The 25,596-nt window shown below is 45.7% G+C and overlaps 12 protein-coding genes across 12 annotated transcripts; 4 read left to right on the top strand and 8 right to left on the bottom strand.

Annotated features, from left to right (window-relative positions):
• Positions 1–961: 961 nt before the first annotated feature.
• Positions 962–1,534, bottom strand: SPPG_08947 (uncharacterized protein; the record flags this gene model as incomplete). The annotated part of the gene is made up of 1 exon (XM_016757097.1): positions 962–1,534. One exon carries the CDS (start codon positions 1,532–1,534, stop codon positions 962–964), a length of 573 nt encoding a protein of 190 aa, XP_016612160.1.
• A 471-nt stretch (positions 1,535–2,005) lies between these two features.
• SPPG_08946 (uncharacterized protein) lies at positions 2,006–2,648 on the bottom strand (the record flags this gene model as incomplete). The annotated part of the gene is made up of 2 exons (XM_016757096.1): positions 2,006–2,190; positions 2,270–2,648. The coding sequence occupies 2 exons, from the start codon at positions 2,646–2,648 to the stop codon at positions 2,006–2,008; spliced, it is 564 nt and encodes a 187-aa protein (XP_016612159.1).
• Positions 2,649–2,825: 177 nt separating this feature from the next.
• SPPG_01558 (uncharacterized protein) lies at positions 2,826–4,898 on the bottom strand (the record flags this gene model as incomplete). The annotated part of the gene is made up of 3 exons (XM_016749873.1): positions 2,826–4,184; positions 4,268–4,755; positions 4,838–4,898. 3 exons carry the CDS (start codon positions 4,896–4,898, stop codon positions 2,826–2,828), a joined length of 1,908 nt encoding a protein of 635 aa, XP_016612158.1.
• An 848-nt stretch (positions 4,899–5,746) lies between these two features.
• Positions 5,747–6,709, bottom strand: SPPG_01557 (uncharacterized protein; the record flags this gene model as incomplete). Its single annotated transcript, XM_016749872.1, has 6 exons — positions 5,747–5,780; positions 5,843–5,939; positions 5,998–6,108; positions 6,189–6,282; positions 6,340–6,450; positions 6,521–6,709. 6 exons carry the CDS (start codon positions 6,707–6,709, stop codon positions 5,747–5,749), a joined length of 636 nt encoding a protein of 211 aa, XP_016612157.1.
• Positions 6,710–7,110: 401 nt separating this feature from the next.
• Positions 7,111–8,745, top strand: SPPG_01556 (uncharacterized protein). The gene is made up of 6 exons (XM_016749871.1): positions 7,111–7,390; positions 7,455–7,651; positions 7,733–8,046; positions 8,108–8,320; positions 8,401–8,506; positions 8,574–8,745. The coding sequence occupies exons 1-6, from the start codon at positions 7,255–7,257 to the stop codon at positions 8,631–8,633; spliced, it is 1,026 nt and encodes a 341-aa protein (XP_016612156.1). The 5' UTR covers positions 7,111–7,254; the 3' UTR covers positions 8,634–8,745.
• Positions 8,746–8,968: 223 nt separating this feature from the next.
• Positions 8,969–12,042, bottom strand: SPPG_01555 (uncharacterized protein; the record flags this gene model as incomplete). The annotated part of the gene is made up of 8 exons (XM_016749870.1): positions 8,969–9,328; positions 9,391–9,572; positions 9,643–9,881; positions 9,952–10,493; positions 10,577–10,804; positions 11,093–11,350; positions 11,413–11,718; positions 11,869–12,042. The coding sequence occupies 8 exons, from the start codon at positions 12,040–12,042 to the stop codon at positions 8,969–8,971; spliced, it is 2,289 nt and encodes a 762-aa protein (XP_016612155.1).
• Positions 12,043–12,798: 756 nt separating this feature from the next.
• SPPG_01554 (uncharacterized protein) lies at positions 12,799–14,163 on the bottom strand (the record flags this gene model as incomplete). Its single annotated transcript, XM_016749869.1, has 3 exons — positions 12,799–12,829; positions 12,895–13,778; positions 13,840–14,163. 3 exons carry the CDS (start codon positions 14,161–14,163, stop codon positions 12,799–12,801), a joined length of 1,239 nt encoding a protein of 412 aa, XP_016612154.1.
• Positions 14,164–15,313: 1,150 nt separating this feature from the next.
• On the bottom strand, positions 15,314–16,215 carry SPPG_01553 (uncharacterized protein). The gene is made up of 3 exons (XM_016749868.1): positions 15,875–16,215; positions 15,670–15,814; positions 15,314–15,603 (listed from the first exon to the last, which is right to left on the bottom strand). The coding sequence occupies exons 1-3, from the start codon at positions 16,156–16,158 to the stop codon at positions 15,373–15,375; spliced, it is 660 nt and encodes a 219-aa protein (XP_016612153.1). The 5' UTR covers positions 16,159–16,215; the 3' UTR covers positions 15,314–15,372.
• A 77-nt stretch (positions 16,216–16,292) lies between these two features.
• On the top strand, positions 16,293–17,955 carry SPPG_01552 (bifunctional AAA family ATPase chaperone/translocase BCS1). The gene is made up of 5 exons (XM_016749867.1): positions 16,293–16,375; positions 16,432–16,723; positions 16,786–17,098; positions 17,156–17,393; positions 17,453–17,955. Exons 1-5 carry the CDS (start codon positions 16,308–16,310, stop codon positions 17,805–17,807), a joined length of 1,266 nt encoding a protein of 421 aa, XP_016612152.1. The 5' UTR covers positions 16,293–16,307; the 3' UTR covers positions 17,808–17,955.
• SPPG_01551 (tubulin gamma chain) lies at positions 17,846–20,081 on the bottom strand. The gene is made up of 12 exons (XM_016749866.1): positions 19,924–20,081; positions 19,743–19,855; positions 19,636–19,689; positions 19,395–19,577; positions 19,131–19,337; positions 18,983–19,069; positions 18,765–18,920; positions 18,567–18,713; positions 18,348–18,509; positions 18,172–18,287; positions 18,047–18,110; positions 17,846–17,972 (listed from the first exon to the last, which is right to left on the bottom strand). The coding sequence occupies exons 1-12, from the start codon at positions 19,970–19,972 to the stop codon at positions 17,955–17,957; spliced, it is 1,356 nt and encodes a 451-aa protein (XP_016612151.1). The 5' UTR covers positions 19,973–20,081; the 3' UTR covers positions 17,846–17,954.
• A 132-nt stretch (positions 20,082–20,213) lies between these two features.
• On the top strand, positions 20,214–22,781 carry SPPG_01550 (uncharacterized protein; the record flags this gene model as incomplete). The annotated part of the gene is made up of 14 exons (XM_016749865.1): positions 20,214–20,349; positions 20,404–20,604; positions 20,664–20,974; positions 21,030–21,087; positions 21,142–21,303; positions 21,357–21,517; positions 21,573–21,680; positions 21,757–21,885; positions 21,938–22,115; positions 22,176–22,212; positions 22,269–22,369; positions 22,424–22,466; positions 22,523–22,557; positions 22,630–22,781. The coding sequence occupies 14 exons, from the start codon at positions 20,214–20,216 to the stop codon at positions 22,779–22,781; spliced, it is 1,812 nt and encodes a 603-aa protein (XP_016612150.1).
• Positions 22,782–23,364: 583 nt separating this feature from the next.
• Positions 23,365–25,468, top strand: SPPG_01549 (uncharacterized protein; the record flags this gene model as incomplete). Its single annotated transcript, XM_016749864.1, has 12 exons — positions 23,365–23,414; positions 23,500–23,553; positions 23,628–23,708; positions 23,781–24,019; positions 24,107–24,177; positions 24,234–24,362; positions 24,423–24,488; positions 24,543–24,657; positions 24,716–24,822; positions 24,891–24,966; positions 25,035–25,162; positions 25,238–25,468. The coding sequence occupies 12 exons, from the start codon at positions 23,365–23,367 to the stop codon at positions 25,466–25,468; spliced, it is 1,347 nt and encodes a 448-aa protein (XP_016612149.1).
• Between the last annotated feature and the right edge of the window lie 128 nt (positions 25,469–25,596).

Raw genomic sequence — 25,596 nt, 5'->3', positions numbered from 1 at the left:
CAGATGCTGCATGTCGAAGACTTTGTGTTGGTTCTTGTTCGGTCCGTTCGGTCTCACTTGTTCGCTTGCTTCGGGATCGCAGCAAAAGCCGTGCTGATAGTGGTGCGTAAATCCAGTTGAACATATTGCCTTGTCACTAACGCTGGAACAGCCAATGTCCGCGATCTTTATGACGAACCCGTTTGTCCCTCCGCAAAACACGTCTTTCACATCTCGTCGAAAACAACCCACCACGCAACCAGTATATCAGATACCCCCGCATTCTGGACAGTGGGATACCCCAGATCAAACAAGACATGGCATCAGATCTGGCAAAAAAAAAAAAAGTTGAGAAAAAGTTGAGAAAGATCAGAGCGGAGGAAACGCGCAGGAGGCACAGTCATTAGCTGTCAAAAAGTGCTTTTAGCGATTTTCAACCCTTGTGCAGCAACTTGCCATCTGCTTTGTGTAGTCTCGATCGGCAAAAGATTCCATAGTTCTCGACAGCAAAAAACTAAAATTTGGATAAACATTTGGTGTAGTAACAGGGCGTACTAATCATATTCTGACAGAAAAGACGAAAGCAGGAGCAGCAGATATCTAACATGAATCGCGTTGTGAAAGTATTTTGGCATTTGGCAGTGCCCTTCAAGTGTATAGACAAGGCTGTGGTGAAGCCCCCATCCAAGCAGACTGGTCAGCGTCTACCAACTGTCGAATACACATCCAGTTGGATGGGTCGATGGGATGCAAACACTTTTACAGTCGTGACCCACCCACATGGATGTGTGCTGCACCAAAGATTGGTGTTCAGATTGGTTCCTTTGTCAAACAAAAAGGAATGGCAATTTCCCAGCCATTTCCTTAGTGGAAAGCAATCTGTCATCTGTGTGTAATTCTAACCCGATATTCGCACACATTTTACTCAGGCCATAGTACTGTTTGATTAAACGTTTACACCAAAAAAAAAATTCCTAAAGCTCTACCCCTTTTTCGCGAAAGAGAATTTCAAACCAGTACTGCCCGGTTTTTTGGATCCAAATCCAAAAGCTAGTTTGGGTGCCGACGGCGCCGAGGGGGGTTCGCTTGGTGCAGCGGGCGTATTCTTTGCCGACGTTTCCGCTTGTGACTGGCAAGTCTCGTCGATAGATGACCAGCCACCGGTTGCCTTTCCGTTTTGTGGAGAGTCCTCAGCGTTTGTCCAGCCGCTGCCCGAGGTAGTCTCTGATATCGGTGCCCATCCCCCCGTCTGTTTTTGGGCGGCATCTCCGTTGCCAGGTAGTGACGAGGCGGATTCATTGCCATTGTCTGTTGACGCTTTTGGCAAGGTATTCCAACCCCCCGATTCACTTGCAGCACTTTTCTCCACCACCAAAGCTGAAACGATATCAGGCGCAACTCCAGCATTTGAACTTGCACCGCCCTTGTTCCGCTCCTTAGCCATAGCCGCCTCCTGCAACCGACGCAGTTCTTTTTCTTCTCTGGCACGTTCCTTGTCTTCACGCTTGCGTTTAACCGTCCCAGGTAGTGTGCCCTTTTTGGACATATTCTGCATTTCTTTAAACCGCTGGGAGATACATTCCATGTGAGACTTGCTCCATGAAAGCAACAACTGCCCAATGCCAAACCTTTCTGTGATGATGATCATAAGAAGACAGATGAGTCTCATACTCTGCAATCTTCCGGTATTGTTTATGACATATGTCACAGTAGAACGCTGATGTGACCGTTTTGATTTCCTCCTTGATGGCTTGGTCGCGTTGAATTTTGGCCTATGTTCATCAATTCACGTCGTGACAAGTCGTTCGGAAATTGACGCGTGCGGAACATGTAAAAGGCAGCACCGAAAACATGGAATGGAAAGGAGGGAAACGTAAAGTACACTGTTCGACGCAAGGATATGCAGCACAGAACTTTGGAGAAGGACAGATGCAGGCAAAAAACTGGACCCCAGAGCAAACCCAACACTAAACTTGTTGGATCCGATAGGATCTGGTGTGCGCTGAATCTTTCCCCTTTCATATACTTAAAGTATAGAAGCTTCCCGTACCTCTCGCGCTGTCTTTTCCTCCAGAGTTTCCTCTGCGATTTTCTCACTTTCCAGCATTTTCCGTTTTGATGTGCTCTCGGAATGGTAAGTATCGAGTTCCTCGCCTTTTCCAACTCCAAGAGTATCTTCCTTTACAATGATGCGTACGGGATCCACCCGTCCTAAAAAGTCAAAAAAACAAAAACAATACTCGTAAGACAATTGTCAGTTCTGTTCAAGGTGACAATCTGCAATACGAACCGTCGCCTTCCCTTCCAAGTCCCTTTCCTTTCGTCCAGCCCATTTTGAGCATTAACCGATATCCTATATTGGACTCTGGTAAATGCTTGTCCATGGTAGTTTGGTCTAGAGCGTCGAGGTCAAGATATCCAGAGGGTTGTTCCCGGCGGGACATTGTTCGTTCGACTGTGTCGTCGAGTTGTTCATTGTCATCACTTTCATTTGCTGGATCCTGCGCCTTTGGAGTAGGTTGGAATGCACGAGCATAGCGTTCCTGTTGTGTGCGTGTTATATGCGCAGGGTCGAAGCTTGAGTTATTATGCGGATGCATCACTGAGGTCGGTAGGATCTTCCAGCAACGGACTGCTCGAAAACCCACCGATGAAGGTGGCTTAGCCATATTTCAATACAAACAAAGTGCTCCCACGAATGACGGGTGTGTATTCTAAAAAGTATATACAGAGAAACTAGAGATTTACAAAAAAAAAGTCGGTATGGTCTACATATCGGAGCAACCGTGCGGCCTACGCTGTTTAAGGTCTATGCTATCGGTCGGTTCTACGCAACTTTATCAGTTCTACCAGGGAGAAAAGGTTGGTCCATACACCTCCTGTTCAGAAGGGTGACTTATCGTTGGCTCGTGTGCGACTCGCTCAAAGCCAGGAGCTACTGGAATGGATGAGCTCGAGGGAACCAAAACAGGTGTGCCAACTGAACTTGTCGAAAATGTGCCTTGGGAGGTAGATTCGCCAATGGCTGTCGACGGCGTCTCCGGCACTAGTGAGGTAAATGTGTTGGGTGTGGCAGGAGTTTTAGCAGCAGCTGGGATGGTGATATGTGGCAGTGACGTTGATTCTGATGAGGAAAGGTCCGACAGGGATTCGGAATATTGTGTTGGAAACGATGTGGATAGCTGGGATTTCGCGAGTGGTGGGGAAACGGATTGTGGCAGTAGCCCTTTTGTGGACCTCGTTGATGTTGGCGATGGTGATCGTTCCCATTTGTAGGGTCTCAACTCCAACGCATCTTTGTCCCCTCTCGTACCACCTCCCGCGTCACGTTTCGTGCTCCACCAATTTCGCCAGTCTCTTCCAAGACTATTCGCTAACATGACCAAAAGGCAAAGGCCAGGAAGGGAGAGGATGACTTCGGTTGCAATCCATCTCTCCGGACTAGGAAAGACCACTCCTCTTTTTAGCTTTATGAGAGCTTTACAGATGTCAAAAACTTGGCTGCTCGACAATGGCGGTTGCTGTGTCAGGGCTGTCTGCATACAGGCTACAAGGTCCTCGGCGGGTGTTTGTTCGGCATTCTTTGCTTTGAAAAACCCGCTAATTTGAGTTTTGTCAAGGCTGCACGACAGACCGTATACCGTGGCGATAACAACCACGATCATTCCGACACCTATGAGTCGTATTTGAACAGTGCCTACGCCAGAAAGCTTTACTGACACTTTTCTAGTGAGCGAGCCGACCGATTGAAGTAAGCTATCTGATGACTTGCTCACGCCTGTGAACGTCGCGCGGCTTGTTCTTTTAAGGATTGCCGCTTTCGGAGGTGTCGATGGTATACCCGTCAAGTTGCGATCGAGATCAAGAAGAGTCGAGTTTGCAGCATCTCTAGGAATACTCCCTAGTCCGCCTTCGATTTCTTTGAGCAGAGGTTTCCGCTTTCTTCTACCGCAGCAGCGTGCCTTCCGACATAGCCACACAGTGGTGGCAGTATGGATCAAAAAGATACTAGTACAGAGGATCCCGGTTGGCACAAAAAAAATCCACCGTCCCTTGTATGTTTGCACAAAACATAATCCTCCACCACCGTACTGGACAGCAGGAGAGATTATCGCGCAAGCGGCTACAATGGTAGGGATGGCCCAGGAGAACAAGTGGGGAGCCCACTTTAGTCGCTCCAGAACAGCGTTTGACCACACGAGTTGCTGTTGATGAAAAAATCCAAGAGTTTGACGTTGATTAGATTTACCTCCACACTACGAGTATAGACAGTGGCACACCAACATACCAAATGCAGATTCAAAACGACCACCAGTCCCCAGCAAGTCAGAGCAATGCTTGCCCATATCATTGTTAGGCCCTGTATCGCACAAAAGGCATTGTTGTCCAGAGTCGCCCTCGTCACGCCGTCCTTTGCACAAAAGACATTGTGTCCTTTGTCACCAAAAAAATAGCTCATTCCTATCCAGTGCCATATTGCCAGTAGGAAACTGATGTATAGCACAAAGACACGAGGGTGTTCTCGTTTGCCAGGGAGAACAAGGTATGAGACGGAGACGAGGAATGCAGCCGTGCCCGATATGATGCGCAAGATGCCCATTGTGCGTTGATTATCTATAATGACGTTTGGAGGGTACAGATAGTCGGTAGCCGGACAAGGAAGACAGCATCGGAGGGTTGGATGGCAAGCGGACATGAAGGAAGGGGTGAAGGAAGGAGGAATAGGAACGAGAGGTACGGCACAAGGCTGTGCTGTTGTCTGGGTGTCATTGTTGGCTATTGCAAGGAAAAACGCATACATTCAACAGAGAGTCCCAAAAGTTCAACAAGACTCTAGCACAGTGAATCGAGTCCTTACCTTGTCCATGCACTGTGCCAAACGTGAGGCAAACAAGAACAAAAGGCAGGAAGGCGCGCATCCCGCCCCTTTGTCCTCTTGCAGGTTGGGGCAAGACCTTACTGTTGTTGAAACTCTTTTTCAATGGAAATGCAGAGACAGCTGTCAACTAAACGAGTGATGGCATCTCACACACAACAACAACAATCTCACCTTTGTTCTCTATTACTATGATTATTACTATGAAATATCGTACAATAAAAGGAATAAAAAGGGGAGGGAAAACAAGAGAGCCTTTAATCAAATGTTCATATCCATGGCTCCATCATTCCCTACGATACAAATTGTCCTACAAATGCAACACCGTTCAATGTCCCTCAAGTAGTAACCATTCTAGTGTGAAAATTTGTATGTTTCATCTCTTCTTCTCTTTCAAGAGAGTGTGTGAGAGAGTAGTTAATACACGTGATATATAAATGATATAAAACAAAGTGAACCCTTGGCATAAACAACTCACACTCCAAAGTTGCTTGCACGAGAGAAATACCTACTTTGATTCCTGGGATATCACGTGGTCCCATAACCAAGGTCCCAAATTCCCCAAATCCCAAACAAGGGACCAATGATATCTGTTCATGTTTGGGAGCACTCAAAATAAATGATTCCGCTGAGACAGAGCACCACATCCTTCTTTACAAGTACGAGTTTTCGTGCCCCCCCATTTATCAGCCTCCCCACATACACTATGGTGTAAAGGCGGGCTCCAAATAACAAAAAGCATCTTTCCATCCTAGCTGGCGAAAGTTCCCATCCTAGCTGGCGAATGGGGTCCTTCCAAAATCCAACTGGCTGTTAGTATGCTTCTGTGGCTGTATATAACCGAGAAAGGTAGCATTGTACTCCTATGAGGCATCAGGAATTCTATTGCAACTATACAATGCGGCCCCCTCGCATCTCAAAGAACCTGCATATGCATTGCATTTCGTTAGGGGCCTGCCTAAATCACAAACGCAAGCATAAACTTACTTTTTAAGATAGGTCACTTGAAAATAACACACCCCAAGTAACACTGCAGTCTGGAGAAGCGTCCAGTACAAAACGCGGGATCGAGTACTGTCCGCGGCTGTGGTTGCAAACAATTGGTAAAAGTAATCTGAAATCACAAAACACCCCACACATACTTTGCCGATGTCTTCGCTCTCTTTGCATCAGGAACGCGTGCTCGTCTTGAATAGCTCGAATACCCGCGTCCAAAACGCGAATCTCAGATTGGAGTGTCTCGGTCGGGTCATCTGAAGCGCGAGGAGGGTTCAGAGATTCGTTCGCATGTCCATAGCACCATTACATGCTTGCTACTCTGTACAAAACTTACCAATGCTCTGCTTCATCTCTAGCTCCTCAATTTTCCATCTCTCGTCCGGCCCATGAACGCTGAATGAAAGCCTTTTCTCAACCATGGATGACATCTGAAAGCAATATCATCAGAAACTGACAAAAGATGTTGAAGTAGAAAAGAGTAGCACCTTGTTGCCAAAACAATACACATATTTTCCTTCCGCCTCGGCGTTGAAGCCAAAGTGACTGGACGATTCACCGTTTAGCGAGTAAAGAGGTTTTGAGCTAGGCGTGTAAATCTGAGTGACCAAATCAGTACATGTAAGATTGCCAAATGAAAAACCAGAGACGAACAATAGCTGTACCCACCACAAAGTCAATATCTAGATTCCCACCCTCCTCGACTTCGAATGAGAGATCCAGTCTGTCCTTGTGTTGCAAGTACTCATTGAAGCAAAGCTCGGTACGAGCAGGGACATAGAGAGTAAAAGTATTGAGTGCTGCGATGGGAGCCACGATAGCTCCCAGCAGGAACAGCGAGACAAGAATTGCCTTCATCGCGATTGCCAGGTCGCCTCCGAACAAAAGGTGTCCGCCCAACTATTGCACATGCAATCCAAGCTCGTCCTCTCTCGCCGATGGCTTAGTCGATATGATCACATGACTGGATGTGATGCGAGAGTTCGAATTTCGGCGTCAACATCCAAAAAGCTTTTCCACACAGAGGTGTTCCAACTTGCAAAAGGTGTTCCAAATGACAAGTTTCTTCTTGGTGCTTTTTGTCTGCTTTTTGTCCGTACGTGTCCGGTAACACTCCCAAACTTACTCACCTTGAGCTGGTTTTTTTGCCGTGCTGTTTTTTTTTTTTGTTTTGAACGAGGGCGGACAACGGTAGGGTAATTCAGCCGTTGGGGCATTTTGCACGCCCTTTTTTTTTAATAATAATGCGCTGTGTGTTGCCAAAGCGATGATGACAAATGGCAATCGTGATGACATATCCAAGGTCTTTTTAAAGTATTTCTTTTGCTGGGGTATCGTCCCCGCTTCTCACCCTCGCTATTTGACATATCCCATACCAAACTCTTGCACGAAAGGAAAGCATCATGGCAACCTATAAAGCAGCACAATTTACATCCTATGGAGGACCCGATAAGATTGTCATTTCCGACCTGCCTATCCCCACGGCTGACGCTCCCGACAGCGTGTTGATCAAAGTCCATGCTGCGTCTTTGAACCCTAGTATGTTTCCATTATAATGTGATTCCAAACTTTTATACAAACATTCATCATTTGTTCATTATAGTCGATTGGAAGCGCGCAGAAGGCCAGCTGAAAATGCTTGTCAAGGAAAGTTTCCCCTTGCGCACAGGATACGACGTCTCTGGCGTCGTCTCATCTATCGGATCGGGTGTAACGAAATTCAAAGTCGGAGATGAAGTCTTTGGACGGATCGGGCAGTCAGAAGTGGGTACTGTCGCCGAATATGTTGTTTCGACAGAGGTGAGCATTTTGTTTTTACTCCAAAACATTGCTTTTCATCATGTAAAATATGGATAAAATCTCAACAACATTTTTATATAGGAAAAACTAGCCTTGAAACCAAAATCCTTGACACACGTCCAAGCAGCTGGAGTTCCCCTAACAGGTCTAACCGCCTACCAAGTTCTCGACAAATCCGGCTTTGCTTCAAAACCCTCCCGCAAAATCTTCATTCCCGCCGGTGCGGGCGGTATCGGCGTCATGGCCATTCAACTCGCCAAACACCTCTTCAACGCTGAAACCATCGCTACAACTGTCAGTGAAGCCAAGATTGATATCGTCAAGGATTTGGGCGCAGATGTCGTCGTTGATTATAAAAAGGAGGATTACACCCAGGTTTTGAAAGACTATGACATGTATGTATTCAGTCCATTCTTTTGCTCATCTACATACAAAAACTAATACTTTACTAAAAAGGGCCATTGACACAACCGGCGAAACAAAACAACAATTCGCAATCCTCAAACCCGGCGGCACACTCTATTCCATTGCTGCCCTTCCAAACAGCGAAGAAGCAAACGCTGTCTTTCCCGTCGGATTTTTCATGGGAAAAGTCTTGGACGTCTTAACCTACAAACTGCGATGGGCGGCAAACTCTAAAAATATTGATTACCATTATTTGTTTATGAGGTTCGTTTGAATTGTTTTTTTGTTTTTCTAGTTTGATAAAAGTTTTAAACTAAATCATGATTTGGAACATTTATATATAGTCCCAACGGAACACAATTGGCGGAAATTGGTAACCTAGCCGACCAAGGAAAGCTCAAAGTCTTGGTAGACAGTACCTTCCCATTCACGCTTGAAGGTGTCCGCGAGGCAAGTGCCCAAATCAGCATCGTTCGCTGCCTCGTTCCTACATACTGATCTCGTGTACATATGATAGGCTTTTGCCCGTCAGAAACAGGGCCGTGCTACAGGAAAGGTTATCATTCAAGTCATTTAAGGGGGCTTACCATACGAATTCCATCGCGTTAATACGGGTTTCTATAACATTATGTATAATACACATCATAGTATATTTTTTTGGAATCTTTATTTTCATGCTTGCAAAAAGATCTGATCGCATAATGTGATAAATGCAACTGTGTACAATCTCGCAAGAAATGGATCATGATGCAAATGTATTCCGTTCATCATAACAGAAAAAATCAGCAGTACAATCAATCCCTTCTCGATAACGACGCCAAGACACACATCACTCAATCCCGAGTGCTATCACAGTCAGAAGTCAAACAAAAAAAAAAAAATCGGAAAACATTATAATTTCCGCTAAAAATTTCATCCGGAAAGCTTCAATCGCTTCACAACATCCTCTGACACATTCGCATTCCCAACCATACTTCCAGCTCCCAACGATGACAACAAAGACGCAGCTGACACACCCGATACCAGCCCAGTCAATCCCTCTCCCAGTGCCACACTTCCGATGGGTATCAATGGTTGGGACGCTGCCATCAGGTGCGGCGGCGTAGGTATGGCAATAATTTGAGGTGGACTATTACTTTTGCCCTCCCGTGCTAGAGTCTCCTCTTGATCCTCACGTTTTCGCTTCCCAGTAGACGGAGAAATGACTTGCGTTCCATTCGTTGACGGGATACCATCCTTTTGGGCATCCTGGTAGCATGCTTGATGATACAACTACAATAACGTACAAATTCAGTATACAAGGGTACCCTTCCAAAACAAAACCCTATACATACCTTTCCATCAACCCTAACCGAAGCTCTCAACATCCAATCATCCATCTCCTCATCATAAAACTTTTCCAAGGGTTCTTGACATACTGTACATCGTGGATTCGTTTCACCTTCCGCAGGAATATTGGAAACCTCTTCAACAGCTTCTTCGACAGTTTTGTCGTTTTCGAAAAACAGGGTTGGTGCTGAAAAAGAACAAATATACACATTAATCACTCTCCCATTATCCACCACACAAAGATCCAATACACATACCTTTACGATCCTTAATATCCACTTCCTGCTCCTTGATCCAATCCTCCTCACTAACAAACCAATCACGCGATATCGCCTTCTTTGCCTTTTCCTTTGCTCGGCGATTTTGTCGAAAATGCCAATCAAGATGTGCATCCATTTTTCCTCGTCCCGTGTCATTCCGCATGTATCGTGTACCGCATTGTCTGCATTGGAGGTCCAATGCTTCGTAAAGGAGTTCCACGGCATTTGGGTAGGTCCTGAAATTGATTGCCATAATTTGTAAGAATTTAAATTAGACGCTAAATTCAAACACTGTTGCCAACTCACTTGTTGATATCCTCATTTACCAATCTAATAATCGGCAAATCCTTCACGGTTCGGACCCGGCCTCCACCATGCTCCCCACCACCAATAACCGCCCCATCATCCTGTGCCACAGCGGACGGTACTGCAATACCAGACCCAAATGGTAGATTCCCGATCATGGTGCCCGTCTTCGAGGATCCCGAGGCCCACTTTAGCGTGTCCAACAATCCATCGAGGGCAGAGGCATTAGCTAAAAGACCTTGCACACCACCCGAAAGATTGCCGGCAACAGCGTGTGGAGTAACCAATCCAGAACCTGGTGTCGAGTACTTTCGTTGCAAAAAGGGTGCCGCCGACATACCAAAACCCATGCTGGCATTCGGAAGGGGTAGAGGTTGAGAAGGGAGGATTGTGGAAAGAATGGGAGGAAGTTGCGCAGGGGGTGCTACGGGTTGTGGTAGAGGAACGGCGGGAACGGATGCTAATGCGTATTGTTGTAACATTTGAGCGATTTGCTGTATAGAAGCCGCATCTAAGGCAGTGTTCTGCATAGCTCCAAGTAGCTAGCGGACCAGGAAATACATTGATATACTTGGGTCAGCACTTTAATCGAATGATCCAGGATGCTTTCATAAATATTACAAACCTGGGTAAGTACTTGAATGTGGCCAGCATTCGAAGTATCCAGCGGATTAAGAATTGCAAGCGCTTCTTTCTGAGCGAGTAGAGATTGAATTTGCTGCTGCAGAGACACTACATCCAATGCCATCGAAGGCTGGGAAATAGGTGTCGCCGTCGTAACTGAGGGAATCGCTGGTGAGAGCCCTGAAGATCGTCCATTGCCAAATGCTAGGGTTGATGGGCCCTGGGCATACTAAAAGAAAAGAGAAATTTGCGCAAAGAAAAAGAGGAATATAAGTACGACATAAGAAAAAGAAGCCCGGAAATGGGATAGGCCGTCCATCAGCCCTAACCGAGGTGTCAACAGACTGTGTACAGAGATGGGTCTACAACATTTTACAAGTCTACTGCAAATGGCGCTTTCAAGTATGCCACCCGTCAAAGTACTACGCGCTAATAGATATATGCAGAACCACACAATGTCCAGACAACCTTCGGTTGGGAAAGAACGGCCGTGTATCCCTATCAAACTTCCACGTACCGATCCTTTGTCAGATAACCTAGCGTCTTGGATGGGAGAGGGGTGACGGCGGGTATCGAGTCTGCCTTCTGCTCTGTTACCTCGTCTTTGTGGGCCAGATTCCGGTCGGCCGCGGCCGCCTTGTGGTCGGTCATACGGAGTGTTAGCACCGTACCTACGAGTAGCAGACCGATCTTGTGAATTTGGTTGATTAGTGGGCATGGTCAGAACGTTGGGTGATGCAGTAGTGGATTGTGGTGAGAATGACTGCCCTCGAGCCTGAAACACAAAGGGTTGATCAGAATGATGACGGCAAGTAAGGCTGAACACTCCAAACATACCACAAAATTAGGATTTACATGAATTTGTCCAAGTGAAGGTCGCCGTCTAGGTTGCCCTGCGGCCTTCCTCATAGCGCTTTCTATACCCGCCATTATATTGTTAGAAAATATTGGACCAGTCGGTTGACTTTTCCAGGTGCTCAGCACTTTGAAGAATCTCTGTTTGTCATCCGCATCGACCATTTCGTAGGCGGAGACAAAGATGCGGACAATGTTGCGTGCAAAGAGGTTGATATAAATACCGCCGACATTCTTAATGATGGAATCCATCAAGTACAATACTGGTAACTTTTGCTTCGGCTGTGCCTGGAAAAGAAACGAAAAAAGATTAGGGAGAGTAGCTTTCTATGCCCAAAGTTGACATGAGTAGTAAAAAAAACGGCCAATAACTGATCCAAAACTTTTCTCTGCTCTGATTATTTCAACAATCCATGAGCATCTCGCAAATCCACTTACATTTCGCATCTGGTCCTCAATGGCTTGGACGATAGCTGGGGCGGCAGGAGTATTTTCTTGTGCGATAATGGTCAGATTGGTGATGATTGGCTTAGAGTTGAACGTGAGATCCGCCAAAGAAGCCCGATATTCTAACCGGATTGCCTCCAGTTCAGCTGCATTAGCGTGCGTCATTTTTTGCTACCTTTTACGAAGCGGGTCGTCGGCAGTTTGGACTTTGACGTAAATCGGCAAACTGTGTGGTATGGCGCGCTTAAACCCCGAAAACGACGAATGATCCAAAGACGAAGCCAACCGAGCTGGACGGAAGACAAAACAACCTTGGCACCCGCAACACACAGGTCCCAGACTTGCTTCACACACAACACGCAACCAAAAGGAAGAAAAAAACGTTTTTGAATCTATTTTGCAGTGGACCCTCCTTTTTTTGTCGTTTTTTATGTCCCAACCCAGAGTGCTTCTTTCTTTAACTTTCTCTTTTTTTTGCAACACTGATGGCCGCTTGTTCCAAATAACAGAAATCCCGACAAAAAAACAGACGCTATGACCCCAGACTTGTTTTATTGTGGTGAAATCCCTCAGTAAAAGAGAAAAGAAAAAAGATAAAGAGTACCCAGTAGCAATGACACAATATCAATCCTGCACGTTCAATATGAGCCTGTCTGCCAAAGGTCCAAGAAGTCCACTGCTTCGGTTGCTACGCCGGCAAGCTTGAAGGATGGTGATTGGCGATGATGGTCTTCGCAAGTTGTCTGGTGGAGGGGAAAGTCGCGGAAATTGTCTCACACCTTTTCATAGATCACATGAGGGAGTGGCGCAGGCGACGTGAATGCCAATGAATCACCAAAATAGATCTGGTCCTTTTTGCTATTCTTGTGATTTACATCCTTGAAATATACAATTCATAATTTGTGATGGAATAATCATCATCTATGATCTTCCTGCAACCCAATCCGGGTACCTAGATCAATAGAAATGAAAAACAGGACCCACAATATAGTGACAGTTTCTCAAATTTTGACTTACTTGGTCTGTATGCTTTCGACGACTCCATCAAGGTGATGACAGAGGCCCGACACTTGGGCATCCCAAGAGGGCAAGACGTGTGCTTTCTTGAAATGAATCAACCGGTCAATCTGATCTATCGTTCCACTCAAATTTCCTTCGACAATCATCTTGCTTGCTGTCTGTTCCGCTTGCTCTGCGGAAATCGCCAGTAGACTTCCCAGTTCTTGAAATGTGATATTGTTGTATAGCTTACTCGCAGACAGAAGGTTATGCTCAATAACCGCACGGTCTAGCACAGTTGTTCCGTCACCGAGTTTCGCTAGCTGATGTGGTGCAAGTGTACCCGCAAACTCTTCGACCTCAGATTTTCGGAGGACCCGACCCAGGTACATCTTCTCCAGAATCCCATACACTCCACCTTCTTTGAGTTCCGGTCGTTCACGTACACGCTCATCTTTGTACAAGGTAGCAAGCATTCGACTTCGCTGTGGTCCCGCACCGGCCAAGACTGTACACGTAACTGCCTGTATTAGCAGCGTTATTCGAACCGAGTCGTGGATTTCACTCATATAAGACAGCTCATGATATTTGGACGCCGCTTGCAAAAAGTTTCGCTTGTAGTCTAGAATCCGCGCTTGGGATGACTTGAAGTGGATTTGCATCTCTGAATCAGCACTGTTGACAATCAATAAAGCTGCCCGATTCATATAGGTCTCTGCTGAAACCGCATCCTCTTCCTCCAGAAGTAGACGAACAATGTGAATGTATATCCGTAGCTTGTAGTCTTGGGATACGTTTCGGTGGCCCGAATCCAGTGGGATGCCCTGGAGCATCTTTGCCGCTTCTGACCAGTTTTCCTCTTCTTCATAAATTGCAGCGAGCTTTTCGCGGACACTCGATATCTACCGTGAATGTATACAATAAAATCCTGTGCATACAAGCGTCAATTCAACTTTGCCGTACCTGCTCCTCAAACGCGACAGCCCGGCTCTGCATCGTATCTAAAGCAAAGCCCCATACTTGCTTGACCACCTCACCATCTTTCCCCTGGCCCCACCCCCCAAAGAGAGTGATAAAATCCTGTAAAAGCTGTCGAGAGGCCACCAAGCCAACACTTTCATCAATCGCGTGCGAAATGATCTCTTGAAGCGCCCTTATGGTTTGCTCGTCGAGAAATCGGTTGGACGGAGACAGAATTGACTCCAAGAGCGAGCGGTAATGCGCCGGACGCTCTTTCTGCTGGGCAGAACTGGCGATGGCAGAGAGCTGTTCATTTACATTGGACATGGGTGGAGTGCTCAGATTGCCAAATCAGACGAGAGTGACGAGTAGGTGATCCAGCACATCCAGCCAGCTAAGCCACTCATATATTGCCTATCAGTGCAGCAACTTTCGTTTCTGGTAGGATTTTACGATAAGCAATTTGTTTAGCAATATCCTCTTGCTACAGAGAATTTAAGGATGCTTGTTTGCTGTCATCCAGCATTCATTTTCAACACATGAATGGAAAATACGAGCGCTTGAAAGCTTTGACTATGTAACGGCCTGATATATCCGTAGGTAATGAATCATACTGGAGATGTAACCATCGTATTAGAGTCAGGAATTCTAAAGATCTTTCGCTAATGTCCAAGGTCATGTTCCTACTTGCATGTCTGGATAGTGAAGTCGAAAATGATCAAGTTTATCAAAAGCCGTTCATATCCCCTGTTGACATGGAAACGCTCTGGTAAACTTCCTCTGGTCGCCAGCTGATCGACTAGTGGACAACCCAATTTGGACCTAGAAACATGGTTGTGTTAACGGTTCTCACAAACAAAGAGGAGGTGCGCAATTCACTGGTCTAAGTATACCTGTATGGTCCGCTAACAATTGTGGCGGCAACAGGAAATCGTTTTTAACGACTTGAAGAAGAACGCAACAACAAAATGCAGGCAGTATCTGGAAGGTAACTAACAATACTACAGAGTTTAAGCCGTTGGAGAACGGAACCTGACTTCCATTCATGGATACAGAATTAGTGCAATGTACGCGAAATAGAACCTTGACAGTGTATTGGGCATGCCAAAAAGAAAACCGCGCCTTGAACGACTGCCTAGGCCAATATACCACCGATGAGGAACGAGATAAGCGTCGGGAACAGTTCCTAGCGGGGAAAAGGGAATGGCGGGAGGCTCAACGACGAGCCGCTCAAACGGCAGACTCCAATGACAAATAGATCTCAAACCTCCATTAAGATGTTTTTGGATGTGATCTACCATGAAAGCTTGCCGGGTGGAGGAAATCGCGCACCAACTCAGCTCGGCGCACAATGCCTCGAGTTGCCGCACAGTCTTCCGGGATGGCTCGATTTCTTGCAACATGTACATATCGGACACTGACCGCCTCTGATGAGGGGGCACCTTCCATAATAATATTGTGATGATCAACACATAGATGTGAGAATAAATTGACTATATTGAAGAAATAATGATATGGATATTGCAAAAGGAAGTGCTATACACGAGCACGTGGAGTGTCCCGGGGAAGAAAGTACACATTTGGGGGGAGATCTGCAGACCTCTCTTGGAACATTTGTTCCACGGTGTCCACCTTGCTGTACGGATCAAACACATCTTGTTTGTGTCGGCCGTGCAAGACGTCCAACAAGTCCTGAACAGTCAAGCAGTTTGTGAGATCGACATTTGAGATGCGTCTCCCGCAAGCAGCCATGCTCCCACGAACAATCTGGCAATGAGGCCCATATCAGCTTCGTTCGTGGTCAACAAGAAACAAAAGTGTTCACAAGCGAACCTTGAACTTTAATGATGGAGACGCGAGCTCGATGCTTTTCCATCCTTCTGGCGAATTGAGCTCTACATGTTGCTCAACAACTTGTTGCACAGCCTGATCAATTAGTTCTGCTGGTATTGGTTCTGGTGGTGACCGTTCTGGCGTTCTGTGGAGACTAAGATTTTAACATTCGCATCGAAGCCTACGACCGTCCTACACTACCCACCTATTTGATTCTTCCGATTCTTCCGACTCGTCGACGGCGGCGAGGGGAAGACCTAGTGCCTCTCCCGTAGTGGTGGCATTTTCAGTGTTTTTGAAAGCGTCCAAGAGCCCCAAAGTGGGTGCAGCTGTGTGGAGGGCAGCTGCCTGTCTGTTGATGCTGGCGAGCAACCGCTGTGATGGAGAGTTCAAGGCAAACGGAGGAATAGTGGCCCGAAGAGCTGCGCTTGGCTTTGCCCGGCGGGCAGCCCTGGCGGAAAGGTGTATGGAGGAGCGAATAAACCTCATGATAAGTTTGCAGAATGGTGCAAGTTTGGGATCTGCATATGGCCTCGTTGAATAGTTCAAGACTGCCCGAACGAAATGTTGTCATGGAAACACCGGGGGCTACTAGATCGCGCAGCGCGTTCAGCAACTATCCAACCTTTCTGGGCAACATGGCAAGCTCCATACCCTCCGGGGGGTTACTAGATGTCTTTGGGAATAACCCCTATTTCTCGGCAGGGTAATAATTACGGTGGTGCTTGCTATAACTCTTTTCTCGCTTACCTGTAAATTCAGATTTGGCCTTATAGGAGTAACTGCAAGTTTGGCGGTACTTCGACAAGGAGCTGTTCATGGCGTGACACTGGCACGACGGCGACTGCTGGTCACTTTGGAAATACCAAGCAAGGACCAAAGCTATGCCTGGTTTTTGCAGTGGATGAGTACCAACGGGGCGCGAAGGAATGCGCACCAACTAGCTGTCGAGACGTCATTTGTCAGACGAGATAACGGGAGCGTCTCAAGTCATTTCTCGCTCGTGCCAGGACCCGGGAGGCACTTTTTCAAATATCAGGGAGCTTGGTTTCAGGTAACCTTCATGCAGCGGTGGTATGCCGGTGATGGCCATAATCTGATATCCCTTTTCTCAAGGTGGAGCGTCAACGCGAGAGGAACATGATCGACCTTAAAAGCGGAACTCCATGGGAGACGATCACGTTGACTACACTTAGTCGGGATAGAAAGCTACTGACACAAATGCTGGAAGAGGCCAAAAAAGCCGCACTGGCAAAAGAAGAGGGCAAAACAGTCGTTTATACCAGTTACGGACCGGATTGGAGACCTTTTGGTAACCCTCGAAAGAGGAGACCCATCGCCTCGGTTGTTTTGGACGGAGGTATTGCAGAGATGATACACAAGGATGTGAAGGCATTCCTCTCTGGCGGCAAATGGTACCACGATCGAGGTGCATATTCTCACTTGATCCTTTATTCCACCCAGGTTACTCATTGTTACCTTATAGGCATACCATACCGACGGGGGTACCTCCTATATGGACCACCAGGTAGTGGCAAAACAAGCTTTATACAAGCCCTCGCGGGTGAATTAGAATACAACATTTGCGTGATGAATCTGAGTGAGCGGGGAATGACAGATGACCGGCTGAGTCATTTGTTGAATCACGCACCGCCTCGTAGTATTATTCTATTGGAGGATGTAGACGCGGCGTTTATCAATCGGTCGCAAACAGATAAGCAAGGGTATGTTCCCTTGTACGCAGGGTTAGGCCTTGGGTGGTTTTCAAACTCTTGTATGATAGGTACCAGTCCATGGTAACGTTTAGTGGATTGTTGAACGCCCTGGATGGCGTCACATCCTCGGAGGAACGTGTTATTTTCATGACAACCAACCACGTAGAGCGTCTCGACCCAGCACTGATAAGGCCTGGTCGTGTGGATGTCAAACTGTTGTTGGACAATGCAAGTGACGAACAAGCACGTCAAATGTTTTTGCGATTCTTTGAGGGAGAAGAAGCGCTGGCGAATGAATTTGTGAAAAAATTGAATCTGAAATTGCATAGTGTGAGTCCAGCACAGTTGCAGGGGCACTTTGTAGTATATAGGGATAGTGCTAGGGCAGCAGTAGACAATGCAACGGATCTGATTTCAAAATGAACCTCCAGGAAGGCCAAAGAGGGGGTTGGGCACACGTATGTTAGCACTTGCATGTAATATTTATTTATATCTCAAGGCATAACCTATTTGTTAGAAGCTCTACAAACAAAAACTTTATACAATTAACGAGTCCAGGCGTCGCTTGCACTATTCATCATCAGCGCCCTAATAGCAAAGTAGAGCATTCTATGAGAATCATCTTTTACCAAATAAACCAGATACCCACTTGCAATACATACCCAGTTGATATAATCAGGACTTTCGCAAGCCTCATACTCTGTAATCAATTCCTGGACAACCTCCCTATAAGGCAAAAAAGCATAAGAGAGCAGATCCGAACAGATCCCATGGAAGCGCTACCCACCGAGAAGAATCAAATTCGTCCAACCCGTCCGCAAAGATGGCTTCCCGTCGGTACTGCTCCAAAAACGCATTTCGTTTACGTAACCGATCATACTGATCACATATGCGCTTGAACAACTATTGTACGGTACGTTAGCATGGTCCATCTATAATGGTTCTGAAGAACGAGAGACGTACCGAACCAATGCTTGTGTGATTCGCTAACATGAGACCCGACACACGATGCGCGGTTGGAACGTACGGACTTTTGCGTGACAGCGCCACCTGTATACTTGCAGGTCCCCATGGGATGAATTGTGCCAGGCGCCTCTCTCGGATTCTCATCAAGGATTTATGGACCTACACAAATACATCATGAGCCCCTTGTCGTAAATCTTCTATATCAAGTGTGGTTACCTCCGTAGGATCCGCATCTCCTTGAATGATATTCAAAATTGAGATATAGCAGCTCTTTTTGGAAGGGTTGGTAGATACCATCTTGTTTTTCGGCTGTAGCAATCTTCGCATCACATCCAACACAGTGGTTTTTCGAACACTCTTTGCCTGTTGCTTGGTTCAGTACCGCGATCACCTACGACACAGGATTAAAAATACCTTGTCCACTTGCTCACCCGTAAAGGGTGTGTAGCTCGTCTGCAGGTAATGACAGCGAGGCGTTGGGATAAGGGACGCAACAATGCCCACAAGATCATTATTCATGTAACCCGGGTATCGTAATGTTGTGGTGCTCGCACTCATGACCGTGGAAACCTATTATACGTCCTTTCAGTGTGTGTGTCGCCCTAGTTTACAGAAAATACGCTAGTACTCACGAGTTGATTGGTTTGGGCAAAAGTAGGATTCTGAATGTGCAGTGTATCGGCTGCAATTCTGTTGAGAGCAGCATTGTCAAGCACAACCTGAGACCAGCGTTAGAGATAGAGGTACCGTTGCGTCCAATGAGATATGCACATCACATACCACAGAATCAGCATTGAGAGTCAGTCGCTTCAAACTGAGGATAGAATTGTAGGGTTGTACGACAACGTCACTGGTTTCTTGACTATTAGGGAATACAGAGTATGTCTGGATCAACTTTTTAGGGTATCGATCGTTGAGGGTTTCGAGGAGATAGGAGCCAAGACCAGAGCCTGTTCCACCAGCAATAGAGTGCAGGAGCATAAAGCCCTTTTTATAAACCCATTAGTACCAGCCTTCTTCGACACTGCTACAGAAAAGGTTCACCTCCAAACTATCACTTCCATCTGCTTCCCGATCAATCATTTCAATAATGTCCTCATAAATCTTTTCACCTCGGCCGTACCCAGCAGCCCAATTGTTTCCGGCGCCGCCCCCATCTATTGATTGGAAAATGTTTTCGGGGTTGTAGAGGTTGGCGTAGGGTGAGGAGAGAATGTTGTTGATGACCTTTTGTGCCTGTTAGTGGCTATTTCTGTTTTATGAGTATGCGGTAATCTTTAGTTACCCTGGGCTCTAAATCGACTAGGAGGGCGCGCGGAATGTAATGTTCATCATCGGCCTAACGAAGCATGTTAATACTTGGAATTCGCGCATCGTGTGCCATCTACATACCTGATAGAAAAACACATCCTTTCGGTCTCCGCCCTCCGTTGCAAAATCCTCAAGCGTCCCATCTGGACTAATCCCATGTTCCTGACAGAGTAAACTCCAAAACTCTTGCCCGACTACAAGACCGCAAAAACAAGTGGATTAAAAGTCTAGAATTTTGGCATATATTAGAGTAGACGCTTACTCTGGTTCCCGCATTGTCCAGCCTGCAAGGTGATGATCTCACGCGGCATGTTTGCGTCTCAGAGCACACCAGCTGGTGAAAAAAAGAGAAAGTCAGAGCGTGCTGAGGAACTTGCTAGTTCAGTGTCCGTGGCAATCGGACAAGAACGCGTGACGCAGTGTCATCAGCATTCCTCGCCGACTGCCCCAGATCTGCGATATTTCCTCTCGATGCTTGAACCCAATAGTTCAGTTCAACGACATTGAAACCACGAGTCTGAGGGGGGCGGTTGACTTTTCAGGTTGTTCAGAATGGACATTGTCCAGGAACATAAAGAAAACGAGGAGAACCGCCTTGGACCCTTCTTTCACGGCCACCTGACGTTGGAACCCCATTCACAAAAGAAACCTATCAAGTTGACGGATGCGACAGTCTGGTTTGTCAAAGGTATAAACTATAGTACGCCATATATTTCACATATTCTAAACCGGTTATCATTAGATGGAAAAGAAGCTTCCCTTCTCGTCTCTGCTGGCCGAAAAAAGTACAATATTCCCATCCCAACCTTTCCAAAACCATTCACGGGACAACATTCGTTTACGTTGAATGTAAAACGATATGGAATGGTTCGTTTACATACCCCAGAAGGTTTGCCACAATCAGAGTTTTACAAATTTTGTAAGACGTTGAGTCAATCGCCTGGTGAGACTTTGAATGTGCCGTAATCGAGTGCAGGGTGGTATTTAATTATGTTGTTAAAGATCCACTGGGATATTTGCCAAAGCTTGACGGGACTCTTCCACCGGTGACACCGAAAAAGTCAAGTCCTTTAGGGAAGCATCAGAACGAGGGACGCCTGTATCTGGAAACGCCAAAGGAGACCACTGCATTTCCTCTGGGCCAATTACCAAAACATGATGGGAGTTTTCCACCAGTAACGCCGAAAAAGCCAAGTCCTCTAAGCAATAAGAAGGCCGAGTCACACCTTTATCCCGAAACACCGAAAAACTCTATTCTATCGGGTTTTGTTCCAAAGAATACCCTATCATCTCGTGTGGACTCGTTTATAAATGTAAGGTTATGACATACTTGACTGACTGCTCACACTAATTTGTCTTGGGGTATAGAAACGGAAACAAGAAACCTATTCCCTCCGTCCGCCCGGCCTACTCACTCCCCCAGATGGTGAGCTTTTTCCTTTTACGACAACATGACTCGTTCTCATTCTTTATTGAATAGAAACACGAAAAACATGGACTCCCTCAAACTTTTACGGCATAAAAAACAACTATGCAACAAACTTGGATGGCTCCCCATCTAAAGTGGATGGAATAAAGAACGCGGGACAGACTTGTTATATGGCCGCAACGATCCAAATGCTTTATTTCTCGCCGTTCAAAGGTTAGCTTGCCTTGTTCTTCCATTCCCCCTTTATCTGCTAAAGTGTCGTACAGCCAAACTCCACAACGCAGCCCGTAGGACCCCGGACACACAAATATGTTACGCGTTATCCGAAATATTTCGTAAGAGAGATGAGAGAAAACTCGTTAGTGTGGCTGCTTTGAAGCGCCGCTTGGGTGCTGTTTCTCCTCGATTTGCGCATGACCATCAAGAGGTATGGATTTTCAAAGTAGTATGATACCGAAATGGGGATTCATGACGTATGCTAGGATGCACAAGAATTTCTGTTGGAATTGTTTAGTGAGTTGAAACGTGAGGCGATGGGGGTTGGACTTGCTGCTTGTCCGGTTGATTCAACGTTTTATTGGCTGGCCGAGGTCTGTAGTCAGCGTCAGTGTGTTTGGATGGGTGTGTTTTGCTCTCGTAACGACCATGCACTAACCAAACGTGTAGAGAACGACAAGATGTAAAACATGCGGTAAAACGTCCATCTCATCCGAAACGTATGCTACTCTACCCTTGGATCTTTTGGAACAAGGCCGGGAGTACCACCTGCATACCCTCATCAAAGAATTTTTCAAGGTAGGAGATCATACATCTATGTTATGGTGAACACGTTCTTATGTTTGTTTAGCACGAACAAGTGACACTCGACTGCGGTACATGTCACGCAACGCTTGCAGACTCCTTTTACCGAATCAGGACCCTTCCACCCGTCATGGTGGTCCATGTCAAGCGGTTTGGTGTTGTCGAGGACATGAAAATACAGAAACGGAATGATATCGTCGAAATTCCGTTGTGCGTTTCGTTTGGTGGGTGTTTTGGTAGTCGTGTTTTTTGGCTCTGTCATTTTTTTGCTTATAGGGTTTTAGATGCGTATGGACGTGATGACAAGGGCTTTCGGGATGGGTGAGTGTGTCATGTAACGTGGGATTTGTACGCCTCTCATACGATTTTTTTTGTAGCGATGTGGATGCCCTGTTAAGCGTAAAGGGACAACAAGACCATAGATCGACTGGTGATGCATTACTGCATGCCTCGCCTGTCAAAAACAGCGTACATACGAGTAAGTTTTGTTGCTTAGTTCATGAATCGTAATATTACATCTAATTCCAAGTAGATGAGAATGCCCTTGAACGATCCGGACGATATTTTTTACAGAGGTATGGTTATAGACCATAGTCGTCCTCGGTGCATGGCCTAAATCGTCCCTGTATAGCATTATATCGCATTTAGGATCCGAGCCCATGAGCGGTAAGTAATACTTTTCATTTTTTTTCCAGCTGGACGTCATTGGCAACATACTCATGTTTTTTTCATAAACAGGGCATTATGTAACGGATGTGTATGATAGAACCAAAAGCTCTTGGACGTGTTTTGATGATACGGCTGTAACGGAGGGGTTGACGAGTGTTGAGAAGCGGCGGGAACGGTCTGCGTATCTCCTTGCATATATTCATGAATCTGCATGTATGTAGAATGTGTCTTTTTTTCGTTGGATGTAAGAAATGGTCAATGGTTTGGATTTTCAAGTAAGATATTGATGAGGGGGTATGGTACACTAGCAGCGATATTCATACGATAAGCTGTTGAAAGCTATGATTTGGTGGATGGGTTTTGGACAAGATGATGAATAAGGCGTCATACACTTTGTTCAAATGAATGGATTTTCAATTAACGACAATAACCGACTGTTTTTTTGTAGAAATCTGGACAATGCAATACTTTTGGTATCTCAGCAAAAAAGAAGATAACACTTGCATGTTAATCACACTGTTGTAAACAAGATATCCTCATTCATCCCCCATCATGCTTTTGTTTACATCCGTAAGGGTTAGACCCGGTTGGAACAATGGATACAACCATACCTGGACATTCTCCGACCTTTTTGACGCGGGGGGTTTTGTTGGGTTGCTGCCCAAACGGGGCATTGTTGGAATCAAAAAACTAGTTTTGCATTACTCATTTGAATGAACATCTCTTTAAAAACACTTGTTGGAATACGCTGAACGACATTTGGTTTAAATATTTTGTTTATTGATTGTTACGTCGATACGCCCGATGGTCCCACGCGTCGGTTCTGTAGACGATCGGAACAAGGTTGAACGGAGGTAATTTGGAAGTGTTGATGCGTATTTTTGGGAATGGTATGAAAAAAAGCAAGACAATTAGGTACTAATGGGATTTGGATTTTAGCATTCAAGAAAAGAAAAGTTTGTGGGGAATTCATACTGCGTATTTACCTGGAAGGTAAAAGAAAATAGGAGAGGATGAGCATGTGAGGAAGGGTGTTGTTAATGAATATTTCAAAATGACAAGGATAGAATCAAGCCAGTGTCGATTCCTGTGCCGGGGAGTCTCTCACACGCACAAATCGGTTTAGGTGCTGGTATCCTCGGCGGAAAGTACGTTTTCTACATAAATCATAGAATATCTTTTCGGGTCTTCAAATGTGGATACTGATTGGCATTTTTTAGGTACTCACTTAACCCCTCTACAACAACCGAAAGTGAAAAAGCCGCAGCCATGAATCTAATCCGAAAAAGCACAGAAGGTGTTGGGTCCCCTCTTTCCCGGAAATCAACGACAACAAAACCAGAGTGTGAGAAAAAGAATGATGAGGCGGCTATGATGGCGGATATTGCGAAATTGAATACAATGTCGATACGGTTTAATAAGTTTAAGAATTTGTTGGATATGCCTGTCATTGATTTGGGTGAGTGGTTTTGCAGAAAGTTGTGGTGTGGGGGATGCAAAGGTTATTTAAATGGTATTTATTTGTTTTGCTTTTGTCATCGTGTAGAGCAGTTACGAAAATTGAGTTGGTCGGGTGTACCCGATGAAATCCGATCGACCGTCTGGAAACTCTTGATGGTAACATCACATTCTCACACACCACATACAATTCCATGTTCACACGCATATGATAGGGATACCTCCCATCCAGTGCAGACCGCCGCGACGCAACACTCTCTCGAAAGCGAAAAGAGTATGAAGAGTATGTTTCCCAATCATTTGGGAGAGGCAAGGCGGGGATTGATGCGAGTTTGTATCATCAGGTATGCATTACCAATTGCGACACTGACATCTGCCCTCACTCACGCCCCGCGTATGTGTAGATTCATATTGATATCCAACGAACGCATGCGAATATCCCTCTCTACCAACATCCCAGAATACAAGAGGTAGACATATTTGTTCACATTTACCGTGGGGACATTACTCTGAACTCTTTATAGGCACTTGAACGCGTCCTCTATTGCTGGGCCATCCGTCACCCAGCCAGCGGCTACGTCCAAGGCATAAACGACCTCGTCACCCCCTTTTTCCACGTGTTTCTCTCATCGTATGTCAGTAAGTATTCACCCTCCCGATTCCTTGATTGCTCTATATAAATTTTTTTGGTTGTTAGAAGGGGACGTGGAAACAACGGATGTCGACGCGATTCCAGCGGGATGGTTGACAGAAGTTGAAGCGGATTGTTTTTGGTGTTTGACGAAATTGTTGGATGGGATACAGGTTTGTCTTTTTAATTTAATGTTGAGTCAATGGGGGGTTTTTTCGAATTTCGTTTTTGGGTTGTCTAGGATAATTATACGCATGCTCAACCGGGGATTCAACGTCAAATTGCGCGATTAAAAGAGCTTACGAATCGGATTGATGGTAAAATACGAATATCAATTCATTAAATTACAATTGAATTATAATGTTTTTTGTTTTTTGGTGAACAGCACGATTATATACCCATCTCCAATCCCAAGGCGTAGAATTTATCCAATTCGCGTTCCGATGGATGAATTGTTTACTTATGCGGGAATTATCTTTGAAGAATACGATTCGGATGTGGGATTCCTATCAGGTACATTTCACTCTACGTTTCTCACATTTTCCTACATATGCATGCTCATGTTTTTTCTTTGTGGGATAATGCTAGGCAGAAGGCCCGGACGGGTTCTCAGATTTCCACCTCTACGTCTGCGCGGCATTCCTCGTGAAATTCTCAGACGCCATTAAAAAAATGGAGTTTCAGGAAATGATCATGTTTCTTCAATCCTTACCTACCCAGAAATGGGATGAAAAGGATATAGAATTATTGCTTTCGGAAGCCTACATGTGGAAAAGTCTGTTTCATAATTCGCCGAGTCATTTGGGGGGTGTTTCGTAATGTATATATTATTGTTTTTTTTTATAGAGTGGTGTGTGTTTTTTTTTTATGATGATTCCCTGATTTTTTATGGTTGGTGTTTTGGAGATGTGATGTGACATGTTAGGGCAATACACGAATACGTTATT

The sequence above is a fragment of the Spizellomyces punctatus genome (assembly GCF_000182565.1).
Source record: "Spizellomyces punctatus DAOM BR117 chromosome Unknown supercont1.2, whole genome shotgun sequence".
Classification (NCBI taxonomy): Eukaryota; Fungi; Chytridiomycota; class Chytridiomycetes; order Spizellomycetales; family Spizellomycetaceae; genus Spizellomyces; species Spizellomyces punctatus.
The sequence above is the reverse complement of the archived record's forward strand: the minus strand, read 5'-3'. Positions and strand labels throughout refer to the sequence as shown.

Coding starts and splice junctions, on each gene's coding strand:
- SPPG_01551 (XM_016749866.1), bottom strand. CDS start 19,972: ATGCCGCGTGAGATCATCACCTTGCAGGCTGGACAATGCGGGAACCAG. Junction 18,921..18,982: donor TTGCCCAAACCAATCAACTC/GTGAGTACTAGC, acceptor GACGTATAATAG/GTTTCCACGGTCATGAGTGC. Junction 18,510..18,566: donor GAGATGCGGATCCTACGGAG/GTAACCACACTT, acceptor GTATTTGTGTAG/GTCCATAAATCCTTGATGAG.
- SPPG_01552 (XM_016749867.1), top strand. CDS start 16,308: ATGGCAAGCTCCATACCCTCCGGGGGGTTACTAGATGTCTTTGGGAAT. Junction 16,724..16,785: donor ATCAGGGAGCTTGGTTTCAG/GTAACCTTCATG, acceptor CCTTTTCTCAAG/GTGGAGCGTCAACGCGAGAG. Junction 17,099..17,155: donor CAAATGGTACCACGATCGAG/GTGCATATTCTC, acceptor GTTACCTTATAG/GCATACCATACCGACGGGGG.
- SPPG_01553 (XM_016749868.1), bottom strand. CDS start 16,158: ATGAGGTTTATTCGCTCCTCCATACACCTTTCCGCCAGGGCTGCCCGC. Junction 15,815..15,874: donor GAATCGGAAGAATCAAATAG/GTGGGTAGTGTA, acceptor TAGTCTCCACAG/AACGCCAGAACGGTCACCAC. Junction 15,604..15,669: donor CTCCATCATTAAAGTTCAAG/GTTCGCTTGTGA, acceptor CCTCATTGCCAG/ATTGTTCGTGGGAGCATGGC.
- SPPG_01556 (XM_016749871.1), top strand. CDS start 7,255: ATGGCAACCTATAAAGCAGCACAATTTACATCCTATGGAGGACCCGAT. Junction 8,047..8,107: donor GTTTTGAAAGACTATGACAT/GTATGTATTCAG, acceptor TTTACTAAAAAG/GGCCATTGACACAACCGGCG. Junction 8,507..8,573: donor CGCTTGAAGGTGTCCGCGAG/GCAAGTGCCCAA, acceptor TACATATGATAG/GCTTTTGCCCGTCAGAAACA.